Source organism: Ascidiella aspersa, chromosome 5, assembly GCF_963924565.1.
Source record: "Ascidiella aspersa chromosome 5, kaAscAspe10.2, whole genome shotgun sequence".
Taxonomy (NCBI): domain Eukaryota; kingdom Metazoa; phylum Chordata; class Ascidiacea; order Phlebobranchia; family Ascidiidae; genus Ascidiella; species Ascidiella aspersa.
Genome location: NC_139451.1, coordinates 2366432 through 2381599, shown reverse-complemented (window position 1 = coordinate 2381599; position 15168 = coordinate 2366432). Strand labels below are relative to the sequence as shown.

General features: G+C 36.3%; 1 protein-coding gene across 2 annotated transcripts; it reads left to right on the top strand.

The window, feature by feature from the left end:
- Window positions 1-1063: 1063 nt before the first annotated feature.
- Window positions 1064-14840, top strand: LOC146141471 (cytochrome P450 4F6-like). Of its 2 annotated transcripts, XM_083389390.1 has the most exons (11): window positions 1064-2592; window positions 2733-2769; window positions 4112-4244; window positions 4741-4899; window positions 6364-6523; window positions 8706-8840; window positions 9474-9561; window positions 11060-11162; window positions 12925-13141; window positions 13547-13629; window positions 14432-14840. In XM_083389390.1, exons 1-11 carry the CDS (start codon window positions 2491-2493, stop codon window positions 14598-14600), a joined length of 1386 nt encoding a protein of 461 aa, XP_083245516.1. In that variant the 5' UTR covers window positions 1064-2490; the 3' UTR covers window positions 14601-14840. The 2 variants fall into 2 exon arrangements, with proteins under 2 accessions (XP_083245516.1, XP_083245517.1); XM_083389391.1 differs by lacking the exon at window positions 2733-2769 and having other exon boundaries at window positions 2448-2592.
- The last annotated feature ends 328 nt before the right edge of the window (window positions 14841-15168 follow it).

Sequence of the window (15168 nt, the reverse complement as noted above, 5' to 3'; positions counted from 1 at the left end):
TTTTTGTTCTGGTAATGTATTTCACATTTTGCTTGATTTCTTGTCGGTTAGCTGACCGTCATAAAATATGGCTTTGTCTCCATGGTAAATTTCGATATACAGCGAGCCAATCCAAAATTTGGCAGCAAAATCGTATAATCTTTTATTTAAAGAAAACAATTACTAAACAAATACTGTAAAACGTAAAATAAAATATCGCGAAATCCAAAAAAGAACGCAACAATATTGCAATAATAATAGTATACTCACTTGCGGGAGGCTATTTGTATGTTTAAAACAACAGATAAGTAAATGAAAAATAAATAACAGGCGTAATATATATCAAACTAGATTTTTTCATTAAACACAGTGTTTCTACTGAGGACAGCGACTGAAGTGACAAGAAGGATTAGGAACATAAAAAATGAATTTATTTAATTTTAAGTTAAAAAAATTATTCGAACGCCGTTTTGACGCCTTACACCACACAGTATGTTCGGTAGAGAAATTCGCCCGTATGTGCGACATTATGCGAACGCCCGTATATGCGACCTAGCCAAATATATGGGTAATTTACTACACCACTAGATTCGTGTGACGTCACGATAAAGACATGATATGACGTCATAACTGTCAGGCAACACAAACATTTTATAATGGCCAACTAAAATTTATTCGAACGCCGTTTTGACGCCTTAAACCACACAGTATGTTCAGTAGAGAAATTCGCCCGTATATGCGACATTATGCGAACGCCCGTATATGCGACCTAGCCAAATATGAGCTATTTACTACAGAACTTGATGAGAGTGACGTTACGATGAAGACACGATATGACGTCATAACTGTCAGGCAACACAAACACTTCATAATGGCCTACTAAAATCTGATAGAACGCCATTCCGACGCCTTACACCACACAGTAGTATGTTCGGTAGAGAAATTCGCCCGTATATGCGACATTATGCGAACGCCCGTATATGCGACATCTCCGCCCGTATATGCGACCAAGAACCGCCCGTATATGCGACATAAACGCCCGTATATGCGACCTCGGCTACCAACCCCTCTCCTGCTATTTAGTAAAATTCGAACTCAGGCCCTACCATGAAATACTACTTGTAATCAGTATTCTATGCCAGTGGTTCTCAACCGCAGGTCCGCGGACCGGTGCCGGTCCGCGTCAACTTTCCTGCCGGTCCACAAATACATTAAAATTTGATATCGCAATTGCGAAATTCAGATGTTGAAGGTTTCTCCATCAAATTTAGAACTTCGCCAGCTCCGTAATTTGCAGCATTGTGACGTAAAATAAAGTTAATGGTATTCTTTGGACTTCATTGTACGTTACAATGCTGCAACTGTTTAAAAGTAGGCTACAACTCGTTTAAGTCTTAAACTTTAAGACCAGTTGAGTACTATGTGAAAGGTAAGAAGAGTTTTAGTTGCATACTATTGCGTAATTAAATTTTGGGTAGATTTTGATTCTTGAAGGTCCACCGGTCCGCAAAATTTGTTTTGAAATTTTACCGGTCCGTAAGCTAAAAAGGTTGAGAAACACTGTTCTATTCTGCAGCAAACCGGGATAAAACAAACAAAATGTCTGCTTTACTTGAATACAAAGCAAATCGAGACTTTCGCAAACAACTATCATTTTTCGGTTCATTAAAGTACCCTCCTTAATATGCAACTTGTTGCAATTTAATCGAAATGTATTGCTATTGAAAATCACTTCCTTTCTTCATGGGACTTATTAATTTGGCGCCAAAACGTGTTCTTATTAAAAACAGCTGATTGTTAGTTTTACAAAATTCCAAAACACTAATTTAGAAAAGAAATAGCTATTCAGCAAAGTAGTTCCAATCGATATAAAAGCACCTATTGGAAACACAATTGCCACACTTTCCTTTGTGGCATGTAGCTACAAAATGGATATTTTTTACATAAACTCAACACTTGCCATAAACGACGGCAAAAACTAAACCGACCCCCGAGTTCGATTCCGGGCAGATGTGTAAATTCAAGTCCAGAGTCCGGCTCAGCCGCCAAACTGCGTAACGGTGAATATTCAGCAATCTGCTTATGGAGTTGTCATATAACTTACCCATTGGCAAATATCCAACATTATGCCATTTCACCTTTACAATTTAAAGATAGCGGCGACATAAGTTTCAAAATTATGAACTGCGAATGCGCACGTCGGACTCGGGACTCGGGTAGTTTTCGCGGTTTACTCGAGTGCCGAGTCCGGTTCGACTCCAGATAAATAAACCGACTTTGTCGAGTCCGACTCTGCAAGAGTTTCCATACCTTACTTTGTAGCCACATTTTAATATCTACATTGGTTTAAAATGTCTCTTTTTAAAAAGACTTTTGGTTACACTTGCCATATTTCACGCAGTGGCCTGCAGCAACATATCAATATCTACATTAGTTAAAAATGTCTCTTTTTATCTTTGCTGTTTTAGTTTTCACCTTCTGCCCAAGGTTTTGAACTGGTCGAGAAACGAAATGTCAGCTTTCCGACGATGTTCAATCAATGGATCGGTCCCTTCTATTCCACGCTGCAGATTCACCACCCAGATGTGGCTAAAAGTCTTCTTTCTAGTGGAGGTGAGCTGATAATGCAGTTTTAATGTGTTTATTAGAGCTATGGTTCACAAAATTTTTCGTGTGTGAACCAAATTTTAGTTTTGTTAACTGCTTTAGAGCGTTTTGTGACACTTTTCACCAAAAGCGGCACTTTTTTTCAGGTTTTGGTTTGCACCCACAACTCGGACTTCAATTTAGGTGTGTAGTCGATTGTTGTGAAGCGCCTTTGAATAAGCAAGTTAAAGCTAGATTGTGGCCCTGAGTTATTTGACAACCGGGCCGCTGTTTCATGCCTATGGGGCAGACTCCTACAATTCTAAATCGCATCAACATGCCACCATAACTCATGTCTGAAAATTTGAAAATTCATATATCTTCTATGAAGATCTTGACAGAAGTCGGTCCAAAACATACCAAAGCAACAAAACACGATATGTCCCAAAAATTATTTTTTTCCATGTGAAAAGTAGGAGACACAATACACAGGTTTTTTTTGCTAATTTCGATAAAAATATTAAAGCCATTATATTCAATAAAATCGCCTTTTCATCGTATCTTTACACTGAAAAGGTAATAGCCTACATATTTGTTATCAGATGAATCCCAATACCATCACTTAGGACCAGGTATTGTGATATTTTTATTTTAAATGTATTACCGGTACACTAGCCTTAATTTAGATCAGGGGTCGGCAACCTTTTTCAAGTCGCGGGCCAAAACCATACTCAGTAAGTTCTCTGCGGGCCGCACAAAATGATAACTAAGAATTGTGTTATTAAAATGTTTGAACCATTGTGAATGGCCTCGGATTTTTTTGTACAAAAGATGTGTTTGATTAAATTTAAAGAGGCATTGAATATTTGAAACGTAGCGCGAATGAAAAGCGTTTGTTTGGTTTAAAATTCGAGTTCACACGCCGTCATCCATATTTCAGTAAAAAGTGTAATAAAACTAGCTTAAAGAAACGCGATAACTAACCGTTTGAAGTAGGGGCGCACATGGCGAGCGAAGCGAGCGCGATTATTTTAGTATAGGCTACCAGCATTTCTTTTAAATTTCTTGCAAAGTTTTTGTTACATTGCCAAACCTAATAAATACTTTTTTTCATATGTTTTCCGTTTATCCGCGACGCACTTGAACAAATTATTACCAACCAGAGCTTGTTTTCTTCTATTTTAAAATGTTTTTTTAAATGGTATTTCTTAACATTGAAGGGTGAATTTGATATTTAAACATAATAATAAAGTAATATCTTCAAGAGGTTATTAGACTTTTGTAATTTGTGTGGGCAGTTTTAGTTTTAATTTAAGCTTTGGTGGTTACTAAGAAAGTTTAAGAGCATGCTAAAATTCTGTTATGTAGTTGCAAAAGTAGGCTATGTTTTAAGAATCCATTTCATTCCTTCAAAGCACCTTTAAAAATGTTGTGTGAAGGTTTATCAATTAAATATGAAACCTTTTAAAAATTGTTTTTACCGTACAACATAAACTTACAATTTAAAGACTTTATGATCTTTTTAACATTAATAAATCTTTTTTAGCTCCTAAAAACAATCTCACATATGACTTCTTACGCCCGTGGATTGGAGACGGTTTGCTGACAAGCAAGGGGAAGAAATGGCAACGAAACCGACATTTACTTACTCCGGCTTTTCACTTTAACATCCTTAAAAGGTTTGCTAACAATTAATGTTAATTTTTTGTGTTATTTATATATATATATATATATTGCAAAATTGGTTGGGTAGATTGTTTGTTTTTGTTGTTACATTATGTTTAACATTATCGCTCATACCAAGTGGTAGCATCAGCCCTTAAGTTTTGATCTGATAATAGTTTAATTGTGTATTTCAGCTTTTTAGTCTGAATTTTTTTTTTAGAAAGTGGCTTAAACACAGCAAAGGTAACCTATTTTAAGCGCAGAAACAAATTGTTGTGCACCAATTTAGAAAACGTTGCTTTGGAACATTTTAATTTCATCAATGTTGCCTGTTTGCCACAGTAATTACATGACTCAAATCGGGTGGGATTGAATTGCCCAAATATATTATTTTTGCTGACAACATTTGTGATAAAGAACACTAAATTATAGCATGAAAATAGCAACACTATTATTGCAAGTTTACATGGAATTTTCGATGTTTTCAGTGTGTTTGTTATTTTATTTTAGCTACGTTGATGTTTTTAACAAAAACGCAAAAGTAATGCTGGAAAAATGGTCGGGACTTGATGGAAAAGATCTTGAAGTTTCTGAGGATGTAAGCTTGATGACGTTGGACACAATGCTACAGTGCGCGATGTCTTCGAAAACCAACTGCCAACATGTGAAGTAAGTTTAAGAGGAAATGATACAAAATGCTACCTACTTCCTATGGGCTTTGATATTCATTCTAAGTCTAACTACAACCCCCAGCTTTATCTTAAGGCTATTTCGAAAGGTCTTCAAAATGCTACCTACTTTGTATGGGATTACCTCTCACTTCAACAGTGTTGTAAACAAGTCATTTTAAAATGACTTAAGTCCCAATCAAGTCATTTGTAAAACAACTTAAGTCCAAGTCAAGTCTTTTTGAATAAATAACAAGTCCCAGTCCAAGTCATCGGTTGCCCAAGTCAAGTCCCAGTCAAGTCATTATGCGAGCAAGTCAACTTCAAGTCATGTCCTTGTCATAAAAATAAAGCGTTAAACTATTCGAATTTTTACACTCGCATGATTATGAACAATAACTGAACTAAAAAATAAGGAAAACAGAACATATAGCAATCAATTTGTTTTTGTGCAAAATTTTGGAAAAATAGCTCAATTTTATAAAAAAAATACTTGAAGAAATGCTTTATTTCAACCCAAGTCATTTGTTCAAAAGACTTAAGTCAAGTCAAGTCATTTGTCCAAAAGACTTAAGTCAAGTCAAGTCATTTTGCCCAAATGACTTAAGTCAAGTCAAGTCATTTAAAAACAGTGACTTAAGTGCACTTAAGTCAAGTCATTGCACTGCACTGCACTTCAACCTCCAAACATTATGCTCCAGAGTTTATGAGGAAATTTAAAATAAACGCAAGTAACATGAGCATGCAAATCGTAATTGGATTTTGTGTATAGCTAAAGAAATAAAGTTGATATTAAGCAATCCACTCATAGGTGTGCCATGTAAAAAAAAACACTCACCATACATGGTTATTCCACTATTTGCTATTACACTTTTACAATTTACAGTTTGCTGCCTTATCAGCCGCGAAATGCTGTACTGCGCATGTGCATGTAGAACACGGGTAGTTTTATGCAGTCTTACTTTCCAGCAAAACAAACCGACTCCGTCGAGTCCCGAGTACGAATTGCACTACACAGCCCTGCGTTACAAAGGGTCTGTGTAACATCTCCAACTTCATTGCGCAAAGCCTCTTTTTTGTAAAAAAAAAAACGTAATGAGTTTGTTGATCAATGTTGAGACAAATATTGCCGGCTCTTTAAAAATAGTTTATTTTAAGTTGATGTGGTGATATGAAAAGTTTAAAGTTGCCTTGTTTATCAAAAGTCCAATTTTGTCCCTTTTTGAAACGACATCCTGTTTGTTTTTAAATGAAAGCTAGTCTGTTTTAAAAAATAATTGAAAAAAAAACGTTTAGTTTGAAAAGTAAATTTGCTCTGTAGGGTCGATAAATGTTGAAGGTATTAATATTGCGATCAAAAATAGTTTAAAGAAGCTAAAGGTTCTGCAAATAGCAAATCATTTTAAAGCCACCACATTAGAGCAATTAGGCTTTGTGCTGTTTTTTATAAAATTTTTGTTTTCAGGGGTGCGCACCCTTACATAAAAGCAGTGGGTGACCTTGGAAGATTAGTAATGTCACGGGCGATGAACCCATTTCTGTTGATCGATTTTATTTTTGTGCGCTCTAAGTCGGGAAAGGAATTCCAAAAAGCAGCGGACATTGTTCATCATCACGCAGAACAGGTTTTTACCTCAGTTTTTTTGGTAGAAATCGTATTTAATAAAAATCAAAAACATTTAATAAAATCGACATTTTTGTTTTTTTATGGTTTTTAACTATTATGCACAAACTTTTCTGGTTTTTAACTATTATGCACAAACTCACTGCTAATCGCATAAAAAATTAAAAAAACAGAAAAAAATCATTTTGTTGCAAAAATACACTAACGTTTAACTTAGTGTTAAGCATAAATCATCAATTGGTAGAACAGAATATATTAGGTATAGGTGACACTCAGGGGCGCCTGCCTGCAGAAAAGTTTCCAGGGGGGGCAATCAGGGGCGTAACCAGAAAATCAAAAAAGGGGTCCTGAATTTTCAACTTAGGGAATTCCCCTATTTTTCGCCTGATGTCAATGAATAATGACGTCATTAAAACAGTGACAGTATGACGTCATAGAATGGTGGTTGCAAGACGTGATAGAAAAAAAAACCCAGAACAGCAAAATACGTCCAGCAAAAGCGAGCATGTGCGTCGTTGACAATCCTGTCCGGCGCCAGCTGCGAAACCACAGTGTGCAATCGTTAACTTTAGGCAAAAAAAAAAAAACAAGACCTTAAAATATGTGTGTTTAATTGTGGTAGAATCATCCATAATTCGACTATCAGCAGCGCAGTTTTCAAGTTCCATGAACGGAACTAGTGCTAAATTACAAGCAAGCCTTAATTTCATCACGTGCAATACTAAACGAAGATCGTTTATGCCACGATTATTGAACATCTGCGCCGATCTGTGTGCCAAGTCAGCTAAATTACAAGCTGCGGTTGAGGGGAAATAAGTCGTGTCCATTGCACACTTAGCACGTGGTCTTAGAGTACGCTTAAAGAGCATAACTTTGCGTTAACTATCATTACTAAAAAATGTATACTTTAAAACGCGCACGACAGTGACATTATACCTCCTTTTAAGATTCTACTTCATGTAAACAAATGTCGATGTTACACACCAACATCGGATATTAGCGCAGAGACCGAACAGCGAGAAATATACTGCGTTGACGTTTTTTAGCGAGAAAAAAAGAAATAAGGTTTGCCTTAGCGTTGTCATTTGTCGAATAAACACTTGCTAATCTGCAACCTAAACCAGCGCTTCTCAAGCAGTGGGGGCCATAAGAACATTTGAGGAGGACAACAGACCAATTTAAAAAGCTAAATTTAGTTTCATTTGTGTCATTATATTTCATTTTAAAGGAATAATGGTTTGAGAGGAATTAAAAAGGAATGTAAATTTATTGTTCAGCCACAAGTATCTCACTAATGCACGGTTGATTAAATAATCTGTTTTGAAATATGTTCTGATTTGTTTTGTTCCAAACCTATTTTAAAGTTTTTTCTTTCATAAAAATTCTATTGGGCCACAGAATTTTTTTGCAAAGTAAATGGGCCACGAAAGAAAAAAGGTTGAGAACCACTGACCTAAACAAATAACGAAAAAGAAAAACTATCCAGCGTTTACGGTCGACCAAACTAAAGACGAAAAACGGCGTTTTGCGCTCGATTTTGGCTTCGCATTAGATTAAGACGCGTGACCCAATTCCTTGAAAAGCATGCCGCTTCGAACACTTTGTCAAACCATGACAAAAACGAACCAAAAACGATAATATCACTTACAAAAAGGGGGTAAGAACTCCCGCCCCCTGGATACGCCCTTGGGGGCAATGGATAGTGTATATTATTTTTGACCTTCATGTATTACACTTACAAATAATACTAATAATCATTTTGAAATTCCAGGGGGGGCAAGCCCCTTACCCACCTTAACTCGGAAGTAGCCTAAGTTTATTTGCTGGGGTGTATTGCTGAATTGCGTGAGGGAAAACAATGCTAAAAGTTGTTTCAATAACTGTCAGGGTCCTGAATCGCACCAAACTAAATAAATAAAATTTGCAGAAAGGTTTATTATTATTAATTTATTTACCAACTCTATAATGTGCAGCTTGTTTAAAAGTAGATCAATAATAATTTATTTTTCTTCTTTTGTTTCGTTGGACTCCGCAGGCTTGGCTAGAAAAATTTAGAAATTGTTAACTCTATAATCTACAACTTAAAAAAAAAATTAGATCAAAGAATTGTGAAATACTTAAAATGTAATGATTTCTTTGTTAAATACTTAAAATGTAATGATTTTTATTAAAATTTGTTCCAGATAATAACCGAACGCCGACAATCCCTCGCCGCTGCAAAAGATTCCGATGCGAAAGTTCATGTAGACGGGAAAACGCAGTTTTACGCCGGTGGAAAAAATCAGCTGGATTTTCTTGACATTCTGCTGCAGACAAGAGTAAGAAAGAGCTAATTTACCAAATTATATAAATGTGTGTTAAATTGGTTTATTTAACACTGGCGCTGTTTAAGTTTTTAACGTATCCCCTACTAATTTATTTTCGGGGTCGCATGGCCATGGTTGGCATTAATATTTCCGAGATGCTGCATAAAACATAAACGACTTAATAAACTTGCTGTTTTCAGCCCAAAAATGTCAAAAAGCTGAAATAAAGCCAAAATATATTTAAAAAAGTCGCCAAAGCGTTTTTTTTTTTCAATTAAAATCTCTTTTTTTAAATTTCATTTTATTGTTTAAATTATTTACTAATATTTCAATTAAGCTTTTTAAAAAACTGGTCCACGAACCCTAGTTTAAGAAGCCCCGATTAAACGTTCAAAATAAACAGAGAATGATATCATTTAAGCTTTATACATGTAGGCTACTGTGCAAATGCTCAAAAACATCTGCAATGTTTCAGAACTTTTTCGTTGTTTAAATGCCGGATAGAAGTTGATCGCAGTGCGGTAAGCAACTAGTATGTTAATATCAGAATCTTTGTTATTTTCGTACTGGGGTCACCAAACTTTTTAGGTATTTTTTATTTTTTATTTTATTTTGCAAAATGGATCTCACTTCAACTTATTTCAGGACGAGGACGGCAAAGGTTTGAGTGACAGCGAGATTCGAGACGAAGTTGACACTTTTCTCTTCGAAGGACATGACACGACCGCAAGTGGTGAGTGACACATTCCAACAGTAGTCAGTAGCAAGACACAACACGACTGCGAGTGGTAAGTGACACATTCCAACAGTAGTCAGTAGCAAGACACGACACAGCTGCGAGTGGTAAGTGACACATTCCAACAGTAGTCAGTAGCAAGACATGACACGACCGCAAGTGGTAAGTGACACATTCCAACAGTAGTCAGTAGCAAGACATGACACGACTGCGAGTGGTCAGTGACACACTCCAACAGTAGTCAGTAGCAAGACACTACACGACTGCAAGCAGTTAGTGACACATTCCAACAGTGGTCAGTAGCAAAACACCACACGACCGCAAGTTGTAAGGGACACACTCCAACAGTGGTCAGTAGCAAGACATGACACGACTGCGAGTGGTAAGTGACACATTCCAACAGTGGTCTATTCATTACTAAAATTTTTATAACTGGCCATTAAAGACACCCTTACGAATTACCGTTTATTTTATTTTTTTTATTTCTTTCGGCAATTTCGTAATAAACTCTGACGTTTCTAAACCCATTAACGCTATAGCAGTGTTTCTCAACCAATGGGTCGCGACCAAGAAATATGTTGCTGTTTAATTAAATCGCCGACTGTAGTACTTTTATTTGGTTAGATTTACTGAGATCGGTTTTAAGCAGGATTTCCTCCAAATTTACAAAATTTGTGTCAGAAATACCACGACATAATATTAAAATTCGAGTTTATTTATGCAATTAATATTATGGAAATTGAATTATTCTAGCAGTGGTTAAAATACTTGGTTGTAGTTTTGTTGACCATACAAGGGTTTTAGGATTTTACGCCTTTCTCGCGCTATTACGTCACAATGGGTTTGGTTACGCTCCATTGCGACGAAATACTTCAAAAAATAGCCAGTCATACATGGTTTTTCCAAATTTCCACAGGCATTAAAATAGATTCTGAAATCATCCTTTTCAAAAATCTGCCTGAATACGAATGGTTAAAATCAAACGATCCTGACAAATCGATGAAGAAATTAATCTAAGTACAGAACATAGAATCCCGAAAATCAGTCGTTTATATCATCGGCCACCAAACTACGGCCGGCCGCATATTTTCTTAATGAAGGTTAAAATGTCGTCGGTTGCAATTTCAAAGTAAATATTTTTTGTATTAATTTTTTTAAAAATTAATAAAGATCACTACAGTTTTCGTTGCTTAGATATTCAAAATTCCTTCGCACAACAACACTTGAGGTAATAAAGTTTGACATTTTTTATGCTGGCCGCGATAGCCAGACCTCACGGTTATCCTGAAGTTATTTTGATGACCCCTGGTTAAGATTTTAAGTGCATCATAAATAAACTGTTTTTTCTTTTGGGGATTGGTACTTAATTTAATTTTAATCGTCGCCCACCACTCACATAATGTTATCTTATTTATTTTTAAGTTCTGGAACAAGTACCGTAGTTATCATATTTTATTGTTTTTTATAAAATATTTTTTTTATGTTTTTTTTAAAGGAATTTCGTGGGCACTCTATAATCTTGCCAAATATCCAGAGTTTCAGGAAAAATGCAGACAAGAAGTTTTGTCAATTAGCGAAGAAGAAAATGACATTTTATGGTAGGTTTGCTATAAAAGGTTGAATTATTCAAAATCAATGCCTTGGGTTTGAAAAACTTTTTTCTCTAATTCACAAATTTGGGTTAATTGTGAAGTTGTAAAATAATTTATGATTTGGACAAAGTGCGTGAAACGTACATACACCAAAGTGTACAACAGATGTGATTTCGTCTTTCCGATGTTGTCCAATCGATCAAAGATTATGATTAAACCTTTTATATGGCAAATAAGTTGTTGAAAAATTTCGCAACTGTGCAATTCGATTAGTTTCGTAAAATCAAATATCAAAAAAAAATTAAGCCCTTGAATAATTTATTTATATTTTCAATATATTTCCCTAAAAAGAGTGGTCTAAATTTCAAAACACAGTGAATCAGAAACCTACTGCCTTCTATAAGGAAACACTCTTATATATGTTTATGTATAGCGTTGGTCGTGAGTTCGAACCTCACTGCAGGCTGGTTGCTATTCTATCCTGCCTTACACCATTGATCGACATATTCGGTTTGCGATCGCCTTCAGTACACTACGCTACAACGTTAGTAAAAAAGACTTCAGGAGGGCTAGAAGCAGGGAGTCGAACTGTTTGACTTTTCCGGTTCAGGTTCGGTTCGGGTTCAAGAATTTTTTCGGAATTCGGTTCAGTTCCGGTTTCGGTTCGGAGTAATTTAAAAGTTCCGGTTCAGCTCCGGTTCGACCATCGCTATTTCAAAACCGGTTCATAAAGTTCCGGTTAAGATACAATATAATTTGCGTTAAATCTCAAAATGTGAGTCGATAAATGTAGAGAATAATGTTTGAATTGTAAGTCATTTAATCTAAGTTACGTGATGTATTAAAAAACAGCAGCTCATTATTGAAATATCTAAAAAATCAACGATTTTTTCATTCAATATTCATATTTTTTCATAAAATTTCGAATATGGCGCAACTTGACTCTGTAAAATAGAAGTTGTGACGTCATGCATGAGCGAACCGCTTTTATTTACAGGTTCGGGTTCGGTTAAGGTTCAGGTAATTTCAAATTATTCGGTTCAGTTCCGGTTCGACTCCTTAAAATCGTATAAAAAACGGTTCAGGTTCGGTTACGGTTCGGATAAAATTGACCCAAAACCGGTTCATAAAGTTCCGGTTCGGTTCCGGTTCGACTCCCTGGCTAGAAGTTACAACACAATTGTACACATTCGTGTATGTATTACTTATTGACTTGATAGGTAGTCATTCATTATCAAGTTGTTTGTAATAATAAGATGCAGCAAGCAATGGTGCTATTTTTCGACGTTGTATTATGCTTGTTGTTTTCGACTTGCTCCCTCTAAGCCTGCGTAGCTTAGATGGTAGAGCGACTGTCCCGGTATGGCGGTCGTAAGTTCGAACCTCACCACAGACTAATTTTACAAACAGGATGCAGCAGGCAACAGTGCTATAGTTGTTTCTCGACCCGCTCCCCTCTGAGCCTGTGTAGCTCAGTTGGTAGAGGGGCGGTCACCATAGGGCCGAGGTCGTGAGTTCGAACCTCGCCACAGACTAGTTTTACAAACAGGATGATACAAGTAACGGTGCTATGGTTGTTTCTAGACTCACTCCCATCTGAAGCTGTGTAAGCTCAGTTGGTAGAGTGACGGTCCCGGTATGACCGAGGTCGTGAGTTCGAACCTCACCACAGACTAGTTGCCTTGCTTGCATCATAGATCGATTGATCCGGTTAGTCTGCCATGGCTTCCGGTTTACTTCATTAACGAAATGTTTGTATATTATTTAGGGAGAACTTGAATCGCTTTACCTACCTGACGATGTTCATCAAGGAGAGTATGCGGATTTATCCTCCCGTGTTCGGCATTGGGCGTCGGTTGGAAGAACCGCTTACTCTGAAGAGCAGGTTAAACCGAGTGTACGAGTCTGTGGTCGGGGTCGGAGCAAACGTGTCGCTGCAAATCTACTTCTTGCACAGGAACGAAAAGATATGGGAAAAACCTTTGGTGAGAAAAGTAGTATAAGCGTTGAACTCAATTATTGAAAAAATCAATATAGGTAATTAAGTAATCCTTTTTCTAAGCCGGCTGTTGTGAATGCAAATAAATTTTTAAGAGACCGAATCTATTTTTTTCGAGAACAAACTATTGTTTTTCTCTGTTGTAGTTAAAAACAAGACCTTTTTGTGCATAAAATAAATCTTTAAAAAATTAGGTAATTTAAGTTAAAAAGTACAAATGAAATTAGGTCAATTGGAGTTTCTCTGTGAACCCCGGTTGGTAACCGTTTCTATTGCTAGAAGAAAATTGAAATTGTTTTAAGTTGAATGATAGAAAAACTAAAATAACACCATATAAAAAATATATGTCGTTATGATTACTGCTTCGACGGTTGTTGTTGTTGACTTTTAGGAGTTTATCCCGGAAAGATTTACCAAAGAGAACATCGCCAAACGATCTCCGCACGCCTACCTTCCATTCTCTGCTGGACCAAGGTTAGTTTGCGCATTATAAGTTTGTTTCAAGGCTGACATGGGCAAACTACGACCCACTGGCCGCAGGTCGTGGGTTCGAGCCTCACCGCGAACTAGTTGTCTTGCTTTCATGAAAATAGACTCAATGTGAAGTTGCTTGTTCTAATAGAATGCAGCAAGCAATGGCGCCATGGTGGTTACTTGAATTTCTCCTCTCTGCACCTGTGTAGCTCAGTTGGTAGAGCGACGGTCTCCGGTATGTCCGGAGGCTGTGAGTTCGTATCTCACTGACTACATGCTAGTTGTTTTTCTAGCCTGGCCTGCCCGTTTTTCGCGGCGATCCAAATTTTTAGCAAAACATAATAGCGAGGCTTTAGGCACGATTCTCTTCACTGAAATGTTTAAACCCTGAGACACTAGCATAAATAAGTTAGATTTTACTTATTATGCGCGATTTCTTCGAGTTGTCCTTGCAATTTTCCCAAATTTTGGAGAAATCTTTCCCAGAACCAATATTAATAAATCTGCCAAATTCAAACTGTAGCACACTTTGGGTCGCGACCGATGGGTTGAAAACACTGGGTTAATTTATCGCACGCTCCCACGCTCTATATACTTTTTAATAATATTTGTTTATGTTTGTATGCATTTATAGGGAAAACTCTAGTTTTTCAATTACCTGGGTACAATTTCATCGAATTGCTGAATTTTTTTAACAAATGGTACACGGAGAAAAAAGATATTTTTACCGTTAAGGTAAAAAAAAGCAAAAATATTTAAAAAGTAGATTTTATGTCTTTTATATTTCTTGATTTTGTTTCAGAAACTGCATCGGGCAAAACTTCGCGATGAACGAAATGAAAATATGCTTGGCGCTCACTTTGAAAAGATACCAGTTGTATTTGGACGAAACCACACCAGAACCCAAGATATTACCAAGACTCATTTTGCAAAGTGAAAACGGAATTAGAATTAAGCTTAAAAAATTGTAAAGCCTATTGACACTCTTTTGGTTTCCAACCAAAGTATTTTAGAAATTCTGTTTAACTTATATTTTATTGGTTTTCTGAAGTTTCGTTTTGAGAACCTTTTGAATTCCTATATTGCCATAATGACTGAATAGTTAAGACATCGCAACTATTTCTTTTAATTATTAACTTCTAATTATCTTCTGAAGGTAAAGGTTCTAAAACTTTTTTTGACTTATGACCAGGGGTTCTTAAACTGGGGTCCATGAAGGCCAAATTGAAATATTTGTGTAAGTGTGAAAAGGAATCAAATTAAAAAATAGTTTAATTAAAAATGAAAGGTTTTGCCACTGAATGTTAGACTCCATTTTACTTAAACCATCAGCATATTTCTGACAGGCTATTTGATTGTGACATTCATTTATGACGTCATTTTCAATAATTTCTTGCCTACAGGGGTCCGTGTGAAGCAAAATATAATTTTAGGGGTCCGCGGTGAAAAAAGTTTAAGAACCCCTGCCTTAGACTGGTCCAGCTACCCCAGTTTAAGAACCCTTGAAAGACCAGTTTTCACATCAAGACACATTAAAAA